This window comes from Eschrichtius robustus, chromosome 1, assembly GCF_028021215.1.
Source record: "Eschrichtius robustus isolate mEscRob2 chromosome 1, mEscRob2.pri, whole genome shotgun sequence".
Taxonomy (NCBI): Eukaryota; Metazoa; Chordata; class Mammalia; order Artiodactyla; family Eschrichtiidae; genus Eschrichtius; species Eschrichtius robustus.
In genome coordinates, this window is record NC_090824.1 from 164,315,336 (window position 1) to 164,334,019 (window position 18,684).

At 45.5% G+C, this 18,684-nt stretch overlaps 1 protein-coding gene, 1 long non-coding RNA gene and 1 other non-coding gene across 5 annotated transcripts in view; 2 read left to right on the forward strand and 1 right to left on the reverse strand.

Annotated features, from left to right (window-relative positions):
- The window catches only part of LOC137773676 (uncharacterized), a 20,584-nt gene continuing 1,900 nt past the window's right edge, over nucleotides 1-18,684 (forward strand). Inside the window, exons 1-4 of one of the 2 annotated variants that reach the window (XR_011075715.1) lie at nucleotides 1-166; nucleotides 3,257-3,411; nucleotides 6,143-6,178; nucleotides 6,287-6,452. This is a non-coding gene — a long non-coding RNA (uncharacterized lncRNA). Of the gene's footprint in view, nucleotides 167-3,256; nucleotides 3,412-6,142; nucleotides 6,179-6,286; nucleotides 6,453-18,684 lie in introns of those variants that run through there. The other variant, XR_011075716.1, reaches the window with a different exon arrangement.
- On the forward strand, nucleotides 4,908-5,034 carry LOC137752621 (small Cajal body-specific RNA 15). The gene has a single exon (XR_011071239.1). It is a non-coding gene; the product is annotated as a small Cajal body-specific RNA 15 (non-coding RNA).
- Nucleotides 8,478-18,684, reverse strand: part of FSD2 (fibronectin type III and SPRY domain containing 2) — a 21,982-nt gene continuing 11,775 nt past the window's right edge. For both annotated transcript variants that reach the window (XM_068558511.1, XM_068558501.1), the window contains 4 exons: nucleotides 16,714-16,847; nucleotides 13,867-13,993; nucleotides 10,742-10,918; nucleotides 8,478-8,727 (listed from right to left, as the gene is read on the reverse strand). In XM_068558511.1, the coding sequence (XP_068414612.1) occupies nucleotides 8,478-8,727; nucleotides 10,742-10,918; nucleotides 13,867-13,993; nucleotides 16,714-16,847 (688 nt within the window). The remainder of the gene's footprint in view (nucleotides 8,728-10,741; nucleotides 10,919-13,866; nucleotides 13,994-16,713; nucleotides 16,848-18,684) is intronic.

Genomic DNA, 18,684 nt, shown 5'->3' on the forward strand with positions numbered 1-18,684 from the left:
GAAAGGAGTTGCCCCCGAGATCGGACACTGGAGAGCAGGCGTCTTCTGTTGCGTAAAGTAAGGCCGATCTCCGGCCACCCGGCGAGGCGGATGACAACAGCGTCCTTGTAGGCAGGCTGGCTGGAGTGTCGGGCTTCAGGAGACGCGGAGGGGAACCGGAGTAGAGGTGAGGGGTCGGTGTATCTGTCGCCTTGTCAGCGCCACCGGGACCTAGGTCTCATTACTAACTCATTGTTCTCCGCTTTCTGGACTTCGTCTGAAAAACGAGCTTGGTAGCTCACGGAGCTGTCGTGGGGATAGATGTGGAAGGGAGAAATCCACACTCAGAATGAAGTTTAAGAAAAAAATTCAGTAGGTGAAATTTCCCTTGGGCGCTATCCTGTGTTGCATAAGGTATGCAACGTGAAGGTCTATACAAACCCAGACTTTCATAATCGATGATTTCTGCTTGAGGCAGCAGCGCCTGTTGCATTAATTTGAAAAAGTACACTCACAGTTGGTAAGTTTTAAGCTTCCTGAATCGGCCAGCAGAGTCATTTGGTATTAGAGGTGGAACAGAACCGTCTAGGTCATACCCCTCCTTTCATCTTTTTTTTTTTTTTAATTTATTTTTTGTTTGTTTTTGGCTGCATTAGGTCCTTCCTCCTGTGCACGGGCTCTCTCTAGTTGCGCGAGCGGGGGCCACTCCTCCCTGCGGTGCGTGGGCTACTCAGTGCGGCAGCCTCTCTTGCTGCGGAGCATGGGCTCCAGGCCCGCGGGCTTCAGTAGTTGTGGCTCACAGGCTCCGGAGAGCAGGCTCAGTAGCTGTGGCGCACGGGCCCAGCTGCCCCGCGGCATGTGGGATCTTCCCGGACCAGGGCTTGAACCCGCGTCCCCCGCACCGGCAGGTTGATTCCCAACCACTGCACCACGAGGGAAGTACCCCCTCCTTTCATCTTAAATTGAAGCGCAGTCTTTGAGAGGAGACAGGCTGAAAGTAACACAGGTTGTTAGTGATAGAGATGGGACTAGAAGTGAGATTTCTTCATTTCCAACCCAGAATTCTTTCCTCCACACCATACCATCTCTTTGGATTGCTGAACAAGTCTTTTTTGGGGGAAGTGAGCAGGAGTGAAGAGGGTGGTGTTGTACATTTAGGTGCAGTATGAATCCATCAGAGGCAAAGTCACTATGTGTTAGGAGTTAGAACTGTCATTTATTTACATTTTAGATACTCTGTAGATGTAGATGCATCTATCATTTCCTATTCAGGAACGTTTGTGTAGTAACAAAACGTGAAGATGAAACTGCGTACCTGTTACATACCTTTACACAGAAAAGCCTGGTGTTCATCGATATATGCTCACCTTGGAAGACTTATCACTAACTATTTATTATTTGAGTTCTCACTATGAATATTTACTGTAACAATCTGTGGAAATGTTTACTCAAAACACTGTCTGAATCAGAAACTAGCTATAAAGAACTCGTAAGTTGCCCGCAAGTCCAGGGCAGATGCTGTAGAGGGCATTGCAGTCACACCTCAACTGTCTGTGTAAGTAATACTGCACTTAGTGCTCGTGCTGTTTAAAAGTATTGTGCATTATGTCTCTCATCTTTCCCATATTATTAGGTGGAAATGTCTTGTAGGAACGTGGGTAAGCCTAAGAGGTCTAGAAAACAACCTGAACATTAGCAAATATTGAAAACTGTTAGCATCACACAGGGGAAGTCTTTCTACTGAGGAACTCATTCAACTAGATGTTCATTGTGAGGGACCCACTGTTACTGTATATAAATTATTTTCAAACTTTTTGCTCTCAGGACTCCCTTACAAATTATTGAGGATTCCAAAGAGCTCTCATTTATGTGTGTTATATATATCAATATTTACGGTATTAGAAATTAAAACTGAGAGGTGTCTTTAAACACAAGAATATACAAGCACACATTCTATTGTTAGAGTGAAAGGATCTCAGGGGCCCTCACAGGGACCAGACTTTTAAGAATAACTGCTCTATACAAATGTTTCAAAAACATTTTAGATGATGTAGACAGATGATTGCTGTAGCAAGTGATTGTGACATGAGCAGAAGTATCACCTTAAAAATGGAATAACAGGGACAGTCTTATACTTCTATAATTTCTACTGGAATTATACTGAGTTCATAGTTATTACATAAGTAGGTAATTGGTGTTTAAAACGCCTTCTCTTTTGCAGAAATCTTTGACAGTTATATGTGGTTATTTTGGGGAAATTGGCTTGAAGTTCTTTGAAGGGCTGGGAACATATTTTTCTGCTTTAAAGTAGTGAAACATAGGATCCCACTCTCTGAAAATTCTAGCCAGCCATCAACTTTTTGGAAAGGATGAGATTTCAGTAATGAGGAGTGCCTCCTTCTGATTTTTCACCCGGCGGGTATTACATAAATTTGGCCAAGGTTGTCTCGGGGAGTGGAGCTGTTGTTTGGCATTGAGCTACTGTAATTGTTACTTTGTATCACTTGTGAGGACATCTATTCCCATAAAATGTTTTTTTAAAGACACTTGAAGGAATTCCCTGGCTGTCCAGTGGTTAGGGCTCCATGCTTCCACTGCAGGGGGCACGGGTTTGGTCCCTGGCCGAGGAACTAAGATCTCACAGGCCGCGCTGCATAGCCAAAAAAAAAAAAAGTATTAAAAAAAAAAAAGGACACAACATTTGAGAAGGAATCGCCTGTGATCTTTGTAAGTCCCTAAATTTTTCATTACTTCAACGGCATATAACTTCCTCCATCAAAGTCTTAGATTCTAAGACCAGCAGAGAGCCAGAGTCCTGTTCTGTGATATCAGAATGTATGTCAAGCTCAGGGCCAAGGGGGTAACTTCCACTCACCAGCCTCCAGAGGATATGAACCAAATTTATGTTTCAGAGCATTTTAAGTAAACATATTGTAGACCTTTGGGCTCTCTTAATTAAGAGTAGTCAAAACTATATTATTAAATGTGTCAAAGGTCTCTTGCAGTGATGGGAAGGAGCTTTCTAGGCCACACACATCTTCCCCACCCCCTAGATTCTTCTAAGCCCCTCCCACTCTGCCCATATTAGAAGTCACCGTGGAGCACTGCTAACTAATAGGATTATGTATTAGATCCCTCAGGTGTATTGGAACAGAAGAAAGGTTGAGAATTACTCCCCCTGCTCCTACCAGTACACACATATTTGAAAGCTACTTTCTAATAAAGAGGCTTTTCTTTTAATTTGGAAGACAATTTGATGTCTCCTTTTTCTTTTCAGATATATGAGCTCTTTGAAAGCAGAACACTGTTGTTTCCATGTTCTGATCATTCAGAGATTATGAAGGCACAGTTCCTGCCTTTTATTTGCTTACAGTCAAGCGGAGTAGACACAGGTCATGGTGGCAGTATAGCCCCTTAAGTATTCTGAAGGAGGTGAGTATGTGGAACTTAACCTGGGAGAGGGAGGAATTAGGCAATGCTTCTAAGAAGTAACTTTTATACAGGCATTACTTGGGTGGGCAAGGAGCCGGGGGTGGGGGGGTGGCGTCCATTCCGGGTTCCCAGGAATCTGTGGCTGGTTTATAAATTATAAATTGTACAAAAGACACTATCAAGGGTCTTTTCCAGAGCTCTATCCTTATTTTTGGATCGTGCTTCGCTTGTTTTCCTTCTCTGTCACTGCCCCCTCCCCCTTAATTGTATGGGTATTTGGGATATGAAGGGGGAAGTCAGAGGGTAGAAATCTTTCTGTGTGGCCGAATAATAGGATGGCTTTACCAAGAAGTGATGTATGTACTCAGTAAATCCATTTGTAAAAACTAAGTTCCTGCTTTGTTTAAATGCATAGCTGGGAAATCTCAGTTTTGTTGGTTGGATTCTTTCCCAGTGAATGGATTATATTCTTGTCTCCAGTCCAGTCTATTTGAATATACGGACATCTCGTAAGCTGCTTTCAAAGAAGAGACCCACATTTAGGCTTAGGAATGAGCACAGGGGAGACAGCAAGGTTAGAATCCAAGTTCATTCTATAAAAACATTTTTATCGGTTATGTCTGAGTGACTGCATGTTGTTTTAATCAGCTGCAAGCTGTTTAGTTGAATTTGCATAACTCAAATAAATGACAGTTTAATTCTACCAGGATTTGAGTGAGGTGGAAATAGAGCAGAAAAACCTGAATCTGTCAAAGTGTGGGAAAAATGAAGAAAAAACAATTAATTAGTCGGGCTTAATTTTTTTCTGGGATTGGGGAATAGCAGAAAATAAGCCCTGAAGTAGAAAGACATGAACTAGCCCCTGTTCAGTAGCATTTCTAAAATATTTGGGACATTTTACTAACTTGGGGCATAGCTGTGCCCAACTCATGGTTACGCTCCTTCCGGGAGACTTCCTAACTGACAGAAAAGATGCTGACCGGGTGCAATCTTTGCAAATCACAAACTGTTATCTTTTTTTTTTTTTTTGGCTGCGTTGGGTCTTCGCTGTGCGCGGGCTTTCTCTAGTTGCAACGAACGGGGGCTACTCTTTGTTGCGGTGCGCAGGCTTTTCATTGTGGTGGCTTCTCTTGCTGCAGAGCACGGGCTCTAGGCACGCAGTCTTAGTAGTTGTAGCTCACGGGCTCTAGAGCGCAGGCTCAGTAGTTGTGGTGCACGGGCTTAGTTGCTCTGCGGCATGTGGGATCTTCCCGGACCAGAGCTCGAACCCGTGTCCCTGCATTGGCAGGCGGATTCTCAACCACTGCGCCACCAGGGAAGCCCACAAACTGTTATCTTGCATTTAGATTCATTAAGCGTTGGTTGCCATGAAGCAAGCATATGTAAGAGTTCAAATCTCTTAAAGCTTGAAGTTATAAAAGTAATAGATTACCATTCCCTCAATATCTTGACATGCTAGAGGACAGTGTTTTAAAAGCTGGACTTGTCATGTTCTTCTGGAGACTAAGAAAATAGAGTCCTTGAAGTCAAGCTGACTCTGCTTTTAGCCTCCTAAATGAAAAGGTAGATAGAACAGGTCTTGTTTGCAAAATGAATTCAAGACCTACTTATCTACCAACAGCAATTATACACTTTCCATTGTCTTACTATAGAAAATAGGAGTAGTGAATTTATAGATGAGTCAGGGTGAAGAAAGACATAGTGAACCCATGAGTATCTTACTCTAATTGATAGGAAGGTGACTAGAAGTTGGAGAAGTTGGTTAGGAAAGTGGAGGAGAGGACCTTTCCTGTAATACAGTCTTCATAGGGTCCAGGAAGTCTTTTTTTTTTAAATTAATTAATTAATTAATTAATTATTGGCTGCATTGGGTCTTCATTGCTGTGTGCAGGCTTTCTCTAGTTGCGGCGAGCGGGGGCTACTCTTTGTTGTGGTGCACGGGCTTCTCATTGTGGTGGGTTCTCTTGTTGAGGAGCATGGGCTCTAGGTGTGCGAGCTTCAGTAATTGTGGCACACGGGCTCAGTTGCTCCGCGGCACGTGGGATCTTCCCGGACCAGGGCTCAAACCCATGTCCCCTGCATTGGCAGGCGGATTCTTAACCACTGTGCCACCAGGGAAGCCCCAGGAAGTCTTCTGGTAGCTAAACCTTGGATAGAGACCAACCTAGTCTCATTTACAGAATGCCACATCATGATGAATTGTGCTGGGGGCAGCTGCCACTGTGTGAGCCACGTAAGATTTTAACACATTTTGGAGGATGAGAAGAGCAAACTGATGACCAAGCACGTGCTTCAGAAATTACTTTATTGCATGTGTACAAGTGATTGCATATTGTTGTTTGAACCAGCAGGAAGTCAATTATTAAACATACACTTTTCCAAATAAAAGGCAGTTTAATTTTACCAGAAACCAGTGTCATTTTGTATCCCAAGTCTCTAACCAGCTTTACAATCTCATCTAATAAAGGTGCCTTAAATTCTGAGTATTTTGAATTATTAAACCGTGTTAGTTTACACCAGGATTCTGTGGTGGTTTTACATATTCTCTTTCCCCTTTGTTAAGGTGGGGAAGCCAAAGATTATGTTAATAACTTGCTCAAGAGTTATAAAGTGATATAGGTAAAGCTAAGAAAAGAACAGATTTTGGTATCTTTTGCCTAGTATGAGGGATTGTGGCTACAATGGTCTGATTTTTTTTAAAAAAATCTTTTTCTGTTTTGTTTTTTAACAGATTTATCAGCAGGTTGCAGGTGAACATGGCCTTGAGGTAAATCCTGCCCCTTATTGAAATTTAGTTCCAGCAGATTGTTCTTGGCATTTTAAGGAATTAGAATATTTTACAAAAAACAAAAGTTTTGTTTTGGTTCTTTTCTAGACATTTTTTTTCTTGTGGAAGATGAGAAACATGTTTAAAGAAGGGTTCTTTATGCTGAATAATTGTGATGCTTGAAGTTGGTCATCTGCCTTATTTAGATTAAGTGGATTTTAAAAATCAAAGATATTTCTCCACCATTTTTTTTCTTGATCAAATAAAATTTTATTAGAACCTTATAGGTGCCTAGTTTTTATCCATGTTACATTACATGTGAAATAAAGCCTATTAGAATCCTGAATTCAAACTTACTTTATCTGTGATGTCCTACTTCCTGCTCAGTAGTTTCTTTTTTAGTAGCTGATAACATTTTTGATAATACACACATATATATTTTAATTGTTTGTAACTTGAACCATCTCTGTGCTTGCTTTGGTTGTATCTTCCTTATATAAGGGTAGTGATCCAGGTTGGCAGGGCAGAGGGATGTGTGTGTGTGTGTGTGTGTGTTTGTAACGAGCTTTAAGATTGTCAAGTTGAGTTGTGAATTCAAGAATCTGAACTTCTGTTTATACCAATAGGCAGAGTTTTGAGATAGGAGACAAGAGGTTCTCCTTGTGTCAGACTTTGAGTGTACTGGGAAACATGTAAGTGAAAATCTTTAAAGTGAAAGATTTTTCAGTTAACATAAAACTTTAAGTGATGAGATCAGGGGCATATATGTTTAGAGAAGCATCCACAGGGCACGATACTAAATTGTCCCTGAGAATTGCTTTACAGGTGGAGTCATTTACTCTGCATCTTGACTGGTAAGCATGAAAATGCTGTGTGTGCAGAGCTTTAAGTGGCAACTGGAAACTTGAACTGGAGAACCAGAAATGCAGCCAAGGGAGCTGGGCATCGAGGTCACAAAATGGCATGAGAGCAGTGAGGCAGGATGCCCAAAGGTGCTGGCTGGAGACCACCTCTCCTACCAGGGCTCAGCTTTGCACTTGGTGGACTGATATTTTCTCTTGAAAGATTGTTGTGCATTTGCTATATGTCATACACTGTTATGCATTCTCATGTTTGTCATTAAATCTCCCATCCTATAAGACAAGTATTATTTTTCTCTTTGTTTAAAGAGAAACAGAAGCTCAGGGAGATAATGTGACTTTTCAATGGTCGTAAGGCAAAGTCGCTACAAAATAGCAATCAAACTCAGGTCTTCCGATTTCAAATCTGGTTCTCTTTGCATTATAGGACGGTTCCTAGAATCAGTTGCAACTAATGTTGTCTATTTTTTACCAGACCTTAGCCGCCCTACCCCAAACGTGCACATAGTGAAAGGAACACATTTATTATTATTTATGTGTAGGCTGCTGTGTGACACCAGGAAGCATGTAGTAGTAGGTAATGTTGCATTTTTACCAGTCTTGCCATCTAGCCACAGTTGCCCCTCTCTTCCTTCATACTGCCTCCCCTCAGGTTTGTCCCTCTCCTGCAATAGGTCTTCTGCTATAGTTTGAACAAGCCCTGCCATCCCTCACATGGAGAGCAGTGAGAGGCCGAAGAGCAGTGGCTGGATGAAACAAATATTTGGTGTGCACGTGTTAGCCCTTGGGGATTGAGTGATGAACAAGACAGATACTGTCCTGCCTTCATGGAATTAGGTGTTACAAAGATCATTTCAAAATTAAAGGGGGTAAGTACCATGAGGGAGAGGACCAGGTTTTTAGAAACAGTGTTCGGTGGGAGAAACCTCACCGGAGTGCCACTGACCGCTGGGAAAACAGGAGAGGAGAAGGCTGCTGAGCACGGCACGTGGCTTCCCTGGTTCTCTTTGTGGGTGGCCTCCTGCCTTCTTACGCCTGTTCTTGTCTGACTAATGAAATGTCACAAGTGCTGGGGTGGCTGGAGCCACTAACACTTATATATCTCTTCCCTCCTTCTCCCCCAAGCTCTGTAGGCCTTGGGGACTCAGATACTTTGCATATACACAGATAGACCAATACAGTTTGACAACCTGAAAGACCTTTGAGTTCATTTAGTCTGAGCCTTCATTTTACAGCCAGAACTGACTAACCTAGCATCACACAGGATCCAAGTCAGGTGAAATGAATGCCAGCACACCTGTGTGGCAGATAATAACATGAACCATAAATGATGGGCTGGGTGCATGGTGCTTGAATGCTAAGTTCAGGCAGCTGAGGTGTGAGTGGCTGGGAGAGGGGTAGGTACGGAAGAGAGACAGGAAGCTGGGCATCAGAATGGTCTAATAGAAAGTGACGCACTTTGGCATTGAAATGCCATTGTGTATCTTTAGACATCCAGGCTTTTCCAAAGAAAAACAGGGATGCACAAATTGGGGAAGCTGACAACTGAACGTGTACAGATGCTGAGAAATGTCCACGTTGAAAAATGACAATTTTGAATTTTCATAGTCTAATAGAATGCCAATCTTCCTTGGGGAAACCGTTATCCTTATATCTGGAGTCGTCTTGTGTAGAAATTCATACTTATGCCTAAAGATTAAATGTTGATATAACAAAGCTTCAGAAATTCTGTAGATAGGCTATTTACAGAACATTTCAATTTTCAAATACTCCTATGATTATATCATTTTCTTTTATTAAATGACTATCAAAGTAACAGGCCATTTCTCAAACTATGTATCTCTTTTCTAAAACGTGTCCTAAGAAACTTACATTTCAAAACTCTGTTTTTGAGCAGCCACTTAACTGCAGAAACTTAACGTACAGTATCATAAACTCATATTGCATCAAAATTTGTATAGAAATAAGTTTTAAAATGTGGATTTCAAGGTTCAGATGTGTAAATCCCTTGTAATAAAGACATTTGAAACAGGAAACCTCATGATCTTTCATGTAATAAATTGGGCCTTTTGGTATAATCTGTGCACAAGTACTCTGAGGCATCCCTTTCCTAAACTTTCAAACTAAGCGGGGCACCTGGGGGCCTGTCACCACTCAGTATTGTATAGCACCAGCACCCTCTCATGAAGGGAGGGTGCTTCTCCTTTGTGCTTTGAAAATGGCTGAAGCCAAAGCTGGACACAGGAATTTCCTAGCTCTGCCCCCTATGGATGTTTGAAGTTCTGTGTGCCAGCATGCTGGTCCACATGGCTGGGATGAATGCTTAGAATATGATCCAAATGTGTCAGAACAAACCAGCCTCTTTCCATCCCAGTTCACCTTGTTTTTTTCTTAACTGAGCAGCCAACAGAAACTGAATGAGCCGTTCCCTCTACTTTCCCTCTCACCACCAATAGAGTCTAAGACTATGAACCAAAAAATACGAGTCCTCCACTGTTAAGAGACACACACACATACCACCACCACCACCCCCCCCTTCCCCGGACATCTTTCCAAGGTGGGACTACAAACTTCTGCTCTAGCACTCTGCTTTTCGCCCTTCCTTTTTCACTCTGTCTTGTGTTCCCACCTTCTTCTGTCTTTTAACCTCACCTCTCCCACTCCACACAGACTCCTCCTCGTCCTTTATGCTCCTTCAGTTTTTCCCTGCCCCTTGTTCTTAACCGACTAGGAGAGGAGACTGATTTTTTTAGTCTTAGTTCAGGCAGAATGTCCAAAAACAGTACGTGGCTCAGTGAACAGGATTTCTTTCATTCCTCAAACTGGGTCTGAGGTTTAGCAGAGCCGATTTTACTCTTAATATCTTACAGGAGGAAAGTTGCTTTTCTCACCTTTGCTTGGGCATGACAACATTTAACTAACCACGATGGAGGCTCCTGGGCACAAAACATTGGATGAAACGTTAATAGGATTCAGCAAGTCGAGGATCAGAGGCCCCATAGTACCCACAGTGCTGGGTAACTGGTGTGGTAAACATTTTTGCAATTTTTGAGATGGAGAGTGGTTGCACCCATGGCCTTCTAAGTCTGAAATGTCTGCTGGCCTGGGCCTCATGGATTTTCCCAGCTTTATGGAACTACTCCAGTAGAGGACAGAATGCTTAGCGGCAGAAGCAAACTGGAATTAACCATAACCATTAAGCCTCTGCCCACATCTACTAAAAAAGATGGAATTGGGGCTTCAAATCAAACTATTCATTTAGTAACACTGAAGTTGAACATAAATGCAAAACCAATCACTTAGTGGTGAAGAATGCTATCTTTGGAGCCAGACTGCCTGGGTTTGAATCCAAGCTCTGAATCCCTGTTGGGTGGATTATTGAACTGCTGTGGGGCATAGCTTTCTTATCTTTAAAATGGGATAATACAATTATGGGAAGTAAACGAGATAGTATGTGCAAGAGTGTAGAACAGTGCTTAGCGCAGAATAAGTACTCCATGAATTTTAGCTATTTTATTGGAAGTACCCAGAGCTGCTTTCTCTTTCCATCTGGACTTTAGAGAAGGGGGCTGGAAATGAGTCCTGAAATATCTTAGCATATTTTAGAAAACATAACGTGGGCCTTAGTTACTACTAGTGAAAACCTCTCGCTCTATTCTTATCAAAGCACCTTTTAATCTTGGGTATCCAGATTTCACCTTACCTTGATGATGCAAATGTGTGCCTCATGCACCAGGAGAGGCAGTTTGCTCCCAGGTCTTCCTGTTTAGGGACATCTTCAAAGGCCACACCCACCGTGTAATCCAAACACTCGTCCACCTCCACCTCCCAGTAATGGCGCCCTCGAACTGGAATTAGGTTTCCCATGACAGCAACACACCTGGTTTTAGAAAGTGGAAGCATCTGTGATTTGGGGTGACCCAAGCCCGGCTGTGCAGGTGAGTGACACCAACTGCTGGGGTCAGTCAGTAGGTGGTCTAGAAGTGTGGAGGCAGGTGTTTGAACACCCACTTGTAAAGCAGCACAGCCCTACCTCTCAAAGCTCACTTGAGTGATGCTGAAGATTAGAAGAGGATTATTACACTGCTGGTCATAGGTGAGGAGGAGAAAAGCCAATAGAAAAGGCTCTGTTTGCTTTTTTCAGTGATTGTGCTTTCATAGTAACAAAAAGGTTTGGTTCACTTGTTCATGATGAAAGAAAGGGATTAAGGACTTCCCTGGTGGTCCAGAGGTTAAGACTTGAGCTTCCACTGCAGGGGGTGTGGGTTCGATTCCTGATTGGGGAACTAAGATTCCGCATGCCACAAGGCGTGGCCAAAAAAAAAAAAAGAAAGGGACTGAAACCTAACAACACAGCATGGTTGAGGTAACCATATGCTTGAGGTTCATGAGCTGGCCAGCACTTGCTTCTGGTCTCCTTGTTCCCCATCTGCCTCTCCCCCTCCCTCCCCAGTTCACACTTCAATTTGAAATATAAATCTGATCATATCTTTCTACCAAAAATTCCTATTTTTTTTTTTTTTTGCACTGGACCATATGCATGTTTCTTGCCTTATCTTTGACCTCTTCCCATTAGGGACCCCATATTGCAGACACACTAAACTGCTTGTAGTTCTCCACACATGATCTTTCTGGCTTCCATTATTGGTACAGGTACAAGGCACTTTTTGCCTTGTTGTTCTGGAGAACTCTTTATACTTCAAGACCTTGCCCCTCCCAGAAGCCCTCCTTGGGGCTCCTACGATGCCTTGTCCATGCTTCTTTTTTTTTTTTAATAAATTTATTTATTTTCGGCTGTGTCGGATCTTCGTTGCTGTGTGCGGGCTTTCTCTAGTTGCAGCAAGCGGGGGCTACTCTTCGTTGCAGTGCACGGGCTACTTATTATGGTGGCTTCTCTTGTGGAGCATGGGCTCTAGGCGCATGGGCTTCAGTAGTAGTGGCACATGGGCTCAGTAGTTGTGGCTCCTGGGCTCTAGAGCACAGGCTCAGTAGTTGTGGCGCACGGGCTTCATTGCTCTGTGGCATGTGGGATCTTCCCGGTCTAGGGCTCGAACCCGTGTCCCCTGCATTAGCAGGCGGATTCCTAACCACTGCGCCAGTAGGGAAGCCCAGGGACTATCTTTGTCTCTTTACCCCCAGCACACAGCAAGTTGTTTCATGGGGCAACAGATGTACTGGTAACAGGATATTAAAATGGGACTCTAACTCAGCTTGGCTGGAACCCCAAAAGCCAAGACCAGAACAGTAGGTGGTAAGTACTCCCATATTACAATATGAGATGCTGGACCACCTACACAGGACTTGTAAAAGACGTGGCCAAAAACTGGTTTTGCAACTTTTAGTGCAACACCAAAGGGTTGAAGCTGAAGATGCTTGAGGCTGTGTCTACCCAGAGAGCTGTCTTATAATCCACACAAAGAGTGAAGTAGCAGTGGCCCGGTCAAAGGTGTGCGTTTTCAGAGGACCATGTATGAAGGAGACCCACCTTCTATGCTGTAGATTAGAGTCTGCCCAACTTATGAATTATTGAAAAAAAGCCAATAAGATCTTAAAGATTTGATCAGTTGCATTCTGTTTTTTTAACGCAGGTAAGGACTTCATTGCTTCTTAATCCTTTCTGTGCCCCCCAACCCTGGGTTGAGTGGGCAGAGGCAGGAAAGGATAAAGTTGTGTTCCACTGTACTCTGTGCTGTTCTGCTGTCACACGCTAACACTTACATATAGTAGGTATGTAACACACATGCAGTAAGAAGGCCAGCAGGGAGCAAGTGTCAGAGGAAGTGTCGGCTGCAGGACAGTCCAGGACCCAGGCAGGGAGGCTGGATGCAGTTTTCCATTGGCGGCCCCTCTGGCCCCCCTAAGAGAGTCCTTTTCTTCCTTATAAGATCCTCCTGACTCTAAGACCAACCCACCGAGAATTCTTTTCATCCTGATTACCAGGAAGCTAAGAGCTGTGTTTAATGTTTAATCTTGGAAACAGAAATTAGCCCTTGAAGTTAAGCTGTGTTCTTTTTTTTTTATCCATCGCTGTGATTTTTCTATTTCAGTAGGGCATATTTGCCCCGTTTTTTTTTTTTTAAGATTTTTTTTTGATGTAGACCATTTTTAAAGTCTTTATTGAATTCGTTACAATATTTTTTCTGTTTTCTTTATTTCTTTCGGTTTTTTTTTTGGTCATGAGGCATGTGGGATCTTAGCTCCCCAATCAGGGATCGAACATGCACCTCCTGCACTGGAAGGTGAACTCTTAACCACTGGACCGCCAGGGAAGTCCCTTGCCCCCTATTTTAAGTCTTCTTTAAGCATTTGGAAAGAAATGAGTTACACATACATCATTTTGACCTTGAGTACTAAGCTCTGGAGATAGCGCAGATCCAGGCAGACAAGGCGCATCTTTAATGGACGGCTCTCTCTCCGGTCGTGCACTAGCGTGACCACCATTCCCTCCACCGGCTTTGGGCTGGTTTTTCACCAGGGCTTTTGTTAGATAGTGTCACAGTGTGGGAGAGAGAGCTCTGGGCCAAGCACTGGGGGACCTGGGCCCTTGCTGTTGTCCCACGGCCTGACGGTGTGACCCTCCAGCCCTGGGAGCCCAGGACTCCACCTCAGAGACCACAACACGCCTCCTCTGCCGGCACCAGCCAGACCCCTACTCCCCTCTCCCCAGCCTCCCCTCCCCACCATCCCCTCCCCCTCACTCATTTCTAGGAGTGAGAGCCTGAAGCCCCCTTCAAGGTTGCATCTGTCATAATCCAACTTTACCCGAATAACAGCGTGTATTAGGGTGGTTCACAGACTGTTCAGGTGGGTGAGGGGCTGTTACAGTACCTGGTAAAGCGGGTGTCGCTGGGGAGCGGCTCCCCGGCTTTCCTCTCACTCCGTACTACTGTAAGCCCATCTTCAGAAACGGTCAGCCAGGGATGGCGGGTGTGCTCGTTCAGGTGAAAGTAGCTGCCTGCGAGGGGAGGAAGCACACAGACACATCCCCCCCACCAACAGCCAGTCACTCCTCTGCTTTCTCCACATTGCGCTCCATGCGGGCCGAGGCTTCACCACGCGTGGCCAGCTTAGCTTCCTGCACGATACACTTGAGCCTGGACTTTGCGTGGTAATGACCCTCATGCTAATAATGGTGGCGGTTAACATGTGTTGGGGGTTACTGTGCGTCTAGTACTGAGCTAAGCGGTAACTCTTATCTCATTCACTCCTTACGAGTACCCAGGGGTTAGTATTTCCATCTTGTAGAGTAGAAAACTGAGGTGCAGGGTGGTTGAGGAGTCAGCTGGCAGATGACAGAACTCAAATTCGAACCCCAAGCCCCTCTGATTCCAGTGGCTGCGCCCTTAAATGGGAGGCTGTAAATACCTGCTGGTGAACAGGAATTTCTAACCTACTTGCCAAGGGGAATAGCAATTGAGGGAATTCTTAACGATCAATTTGACAAAGGTTAGCAAAATTCCACATTCAACTTTCAATTAGGGCAGCTAGGGAGAGGAAGGAGATTGTAACCCTCTCCAAATCATGGTTAAAACAAAGCACATCAAAAAAAAAGGTACCGGGCTTCCCTGGTGGCGCAGTGGTTGAGAATCTGCCTGCCGATGCAGGGGACACAGGTTCGAGCCCTGGTCTGGGAAGATCCCACATGCTGCGGAGCAACTGGGCCCGTGAGCCACAACTACTGAGCCTGCGCGTCTGGAGCCTGTGCTCTGCAACAAGAGAGGCCACGATAGTGAGAGGCCTGCGCACCGCGATGAGGAGTGGCCCCGCTTGCCACAACTGGAGAAAGCCCTCGCACAGAAACGAAGACCCAACGTAGTCATAAATAAATAAATAATTAAAAATGAATATCTGCTTATTAAAAAAAAAAAAAAAGGTACCGAATGGGTTTAATAAGAAATTAGTTTTTTAAAAAATCCTTTGTTTGGGGACATAGTAACTCATTCTCCATCATTGTCTCTTAGTCAAGCTCCTCAGCTCCCATTCTGTCATGTTCATTGCTTCAAATTCTACTTCAAGCCTCGCCACAAGCTGTCCACATTTTTTTTTTTTTCTTTTTTGGCTGCATTGGGTCTTCGTTGCTGTGTGCGGGCTTTCTCTAGTTGCAACGAGCGGGGGCTACTCTTCGTTGTGGTGCACAGGCTTCTCATTGTGGTGCCTTCTCTTGTTGCAGAGCACGGGCTCTAGGCGTGCGGGCTTCAGTAGTTGTGGCTCACGGGCTCTAGAGCGCAGGCTCAGTAGTTGTGGTGCACGGGCTTAGTTGCTCCGTGGCATGTGAGATCTTCCCGGATCAGGGATCAAACCTGTGTCCCCTTCATTGGTGGGCAGATTCTTAACCACTGCACCACCAGGGAAGCCCCAAGCTGTCCACATTTATTTCCACAATTCGATGTTGCTGGAAATTTCATTTGCTACCTGAGCGGACGGACCAGGGGGAGGCAGGTTCCCACCTTGCAGCTGACAGGCATGGCCCTTACTGCCTGCTCTCTAGGCCCAAACAAGGATCATTTTTTGAACGGATAGATATGTCTTTTGCCGATTCATGTTTAAGTTTTTTGTAAATACACTCTTAACAAATTATTTGAACAAAGGAATTCAGAGACAACAATAACCAAGGGCTGGCTGTATCTTTTGCTCTGTTCTCTTTTATCGAAACAGCCAGAATTTGACATTTCAAAACACCAAGTCAGCACAAGAAATTAGAAATGCCAGTCAACCAAAGGAAAGTTCCATCACAATATAAAAGAAAAACCTGAGTCCTAATCCCAGCCCTAACCCCTACCGCCTTCGGCAGCCATGTAACTTGTTTTTCGCATCTCTGTGGGAGGAACATAAGTGGGGACTAATCGCATACCTTTCCTCCTGGTATTGGAAATGAGGACAAAATGACCCTACATCCCTCAGTGAAAGATCCCAGCCAAAGGAACGATGTCCCCTGAGCCCTGGGCCCAGGCTCCCTCCTTCTGATTCTTACCTGCTTGTCACCCAGTCTGCAGCTGGCCTGAGCTGGGCTTGCTCTGTGAGGTGTGGGAAGAGCCACCTGGCTTTAGCGCACCTTAGCAAAGCTCAGAACCCAGAGCTGTGGCAGTGCTGGGATAGCAGGAGATGCATGGAATGTTTCTAGTGATATCTCTGCTGACTCAGGACTTGAACATGAGATGTGACAATTCTATGATGTGCTGATGGCAAGTGCGGGGGTGGGGGGGAAGCTGGATGTGGATGTGGGCACCCACTAAGGCATCTGGATCTACTTTGGGCCTGTGGGTAAGGAGATGTTTGGGCCGATAGCAGGGAGATAATCCATGGCCCATGGCTCTTCCTGGGAATTTCATAAAGACCACTTCCCAGGGGTGGTGTTCAGCCTGTGTGAAATGTGGTTTCTGGGCCACCCAGGTCCAGTGTGACAAGCCTCTAGCCCACCTGAAGGGCATGGAGAAAAACCCTGAGTTCTAATGCTTGCTCAGCCACCCCACTGCTGTATGACTTGGGCCTTTGGTCTCCCCTTCTGTAAAATGGGACCCCAGAGCTTTGATCACCCCTGAGCCCCTTCCCAGCCTGATTTGCCATGTGTTCATATCAGTGAACATTTATCGATTTAACAATGAAGTCATAGCAGCCCTGGGTCTGCCACAAGGGGGTCACTTTGCTCCCAGAAAGTATGCGGCGGGGGTCACAGACCTGTGGTGTGGACTGTAGCGGGCTCGCTCCTTGCGCTGGGGCCCCCCACGTTGAGGGCTCGCACGTAGATGGTGTAGCTCTGCCGGGGCTGTAGCTGCACCAGGCACTCGCAGGTGGGGATGCCCACAACAGACCTGGGCAAGGAGGCAGCTGAAGTCACCCTGGGGCCGGGGCAGCCAGGCCCAAGCACCAGACCTCCCTTTCAAAGCAGGGATTTTTTAACTCCCCCCACCGCCGCCCCTGTCCTCTGACCTCCAGCAGCGGTGCAGGCAGGAGTGTTGACCCCCTCAGTGCTCCCTCCCACTCAGGTCCACTTTTCTCATTTCTTTGTATCCCTTCTGTCTGTGGCTCTCTCCCCTCCAAGCTCCCCACCCCTTGTCCCAGGCACCTTGTCTAACGCTGCATGGCGGGGGCATGCATGCAGTTGAATCCAGTGTGTCTCAGTCTGTCTGGTAGGGCCACAACCTCTCTGAGGGCAGGGGTCAAGTACCACTTACGTAAGCACAGCACTGGGCCCCTAGCAGGCTCTCAGTCTGTGTTTATGAACAAATGATCTGGCTAGAGCTGAAAGGCCCACAGAAGCCCACTGCTATTAACCTCTTTGAGGGTAGCTACCTACTGGGAATAATCCAATTTATGTAAGTGGTACAATACAGGATTACAAGCCCATGGTTGCCACTGTCTGTACTCCTGCAGCTGCCAACCCCATTTCAGTTCAGTGGGAAAGAGAAGCCTTCAGGGTGATGCCCATTTACAGATACAATACCCACACCTGGCGAGGCCAGGATGTCCAGGTCACTCTGAGGCTATAGCTCTGGCCAGAGGGGCACTTTTACATATTCATTCCATAAGTATTTTTTATTTTATTTATTTATTTGGTTACGCTGGGTCTTAGTTGCGGCAGACGGGCTCCTTAGTTGCAGCTCGCTGGCTCCTTAGTTGCGGCTCAAGGGCTCCTTAGTTGTGGCATGCAAACTCTGAATTGCGGCATGCAAGTGGGATCTAGTTCCCTGACCAGGGGTCGAACCCTGGCCCCTGCATTGGGAGTGCAGAGTCTTAACCACTGCACCACCAGGGAAGTCCCTTCATTCAGTAAGTATTAACTAAACACCTTAGGTTCCAGAGACTGTATAGGGAGGCCCTAGGGAAAATGAATGTAGTTCCTGCCCTCATAGAGCTTACAGTCTAGAAGAGAGGCATTTCTCAAGCCATCACTGGAAGAAACATAAGATGGTAACCATGACAAGTTGCCAGTGTACTATAGAAGGTATAGTAGGGGAGAGGTGACTTTTGAGCTGAACTCTGAAGAATGACGAGGAGGTAATTGGATAAAAAGAGAATAGAAGAGTCTCCTACATAGAAGAAGCATGTGCAAAGGCCCTGTGGCAGGAAGAAGCGTGGAAAGTAGGAGGAACTAAAATATGACCAATGTGGTTGGGACCGGAGGAGGAGGGAGAGCTGGTGTGGTTAACCTGGAGAGGCAGGAAGGGGCCAGAGCCTGTGAAGGAATTTTGTCTTTTCTCCAGAGCAACAGGATGCCATGATTAGTTTTATACTAGGAGAGTCAGCACCATCCCAGATCACCTAGGTCACTGACCAGCCTTCTGATGACCCCAATCATAATGGGCTTGTCCCAGGTATCAGGCGCCCTTAAAGTATCAGCACAAGTTGCAAAGGAAATCCAAACCATTCAGGTGGCCAGACCACTGGACTCACTGCCCTGCTTCTGAGGATCCCCAGAAGTAGATCACCAAGGTCAGCAGCCCTGATGTGCTTGTGGACATATGGATTCTACCTGGGGCAAATGGGTGGGTGGGATAGATGGCCAGGGCCCAAGCCCTGAATTTAGCATGGAAGAATCTGTTGACACCAAACCCCTCTCTTCCGTTTCTCCAGAGCTGGGTAGGTACACAGCAGGGCAGCCCCTGGGACTTGGTGGCTGGTACCGGGCTGCCTGGTTCATTCCCCTTC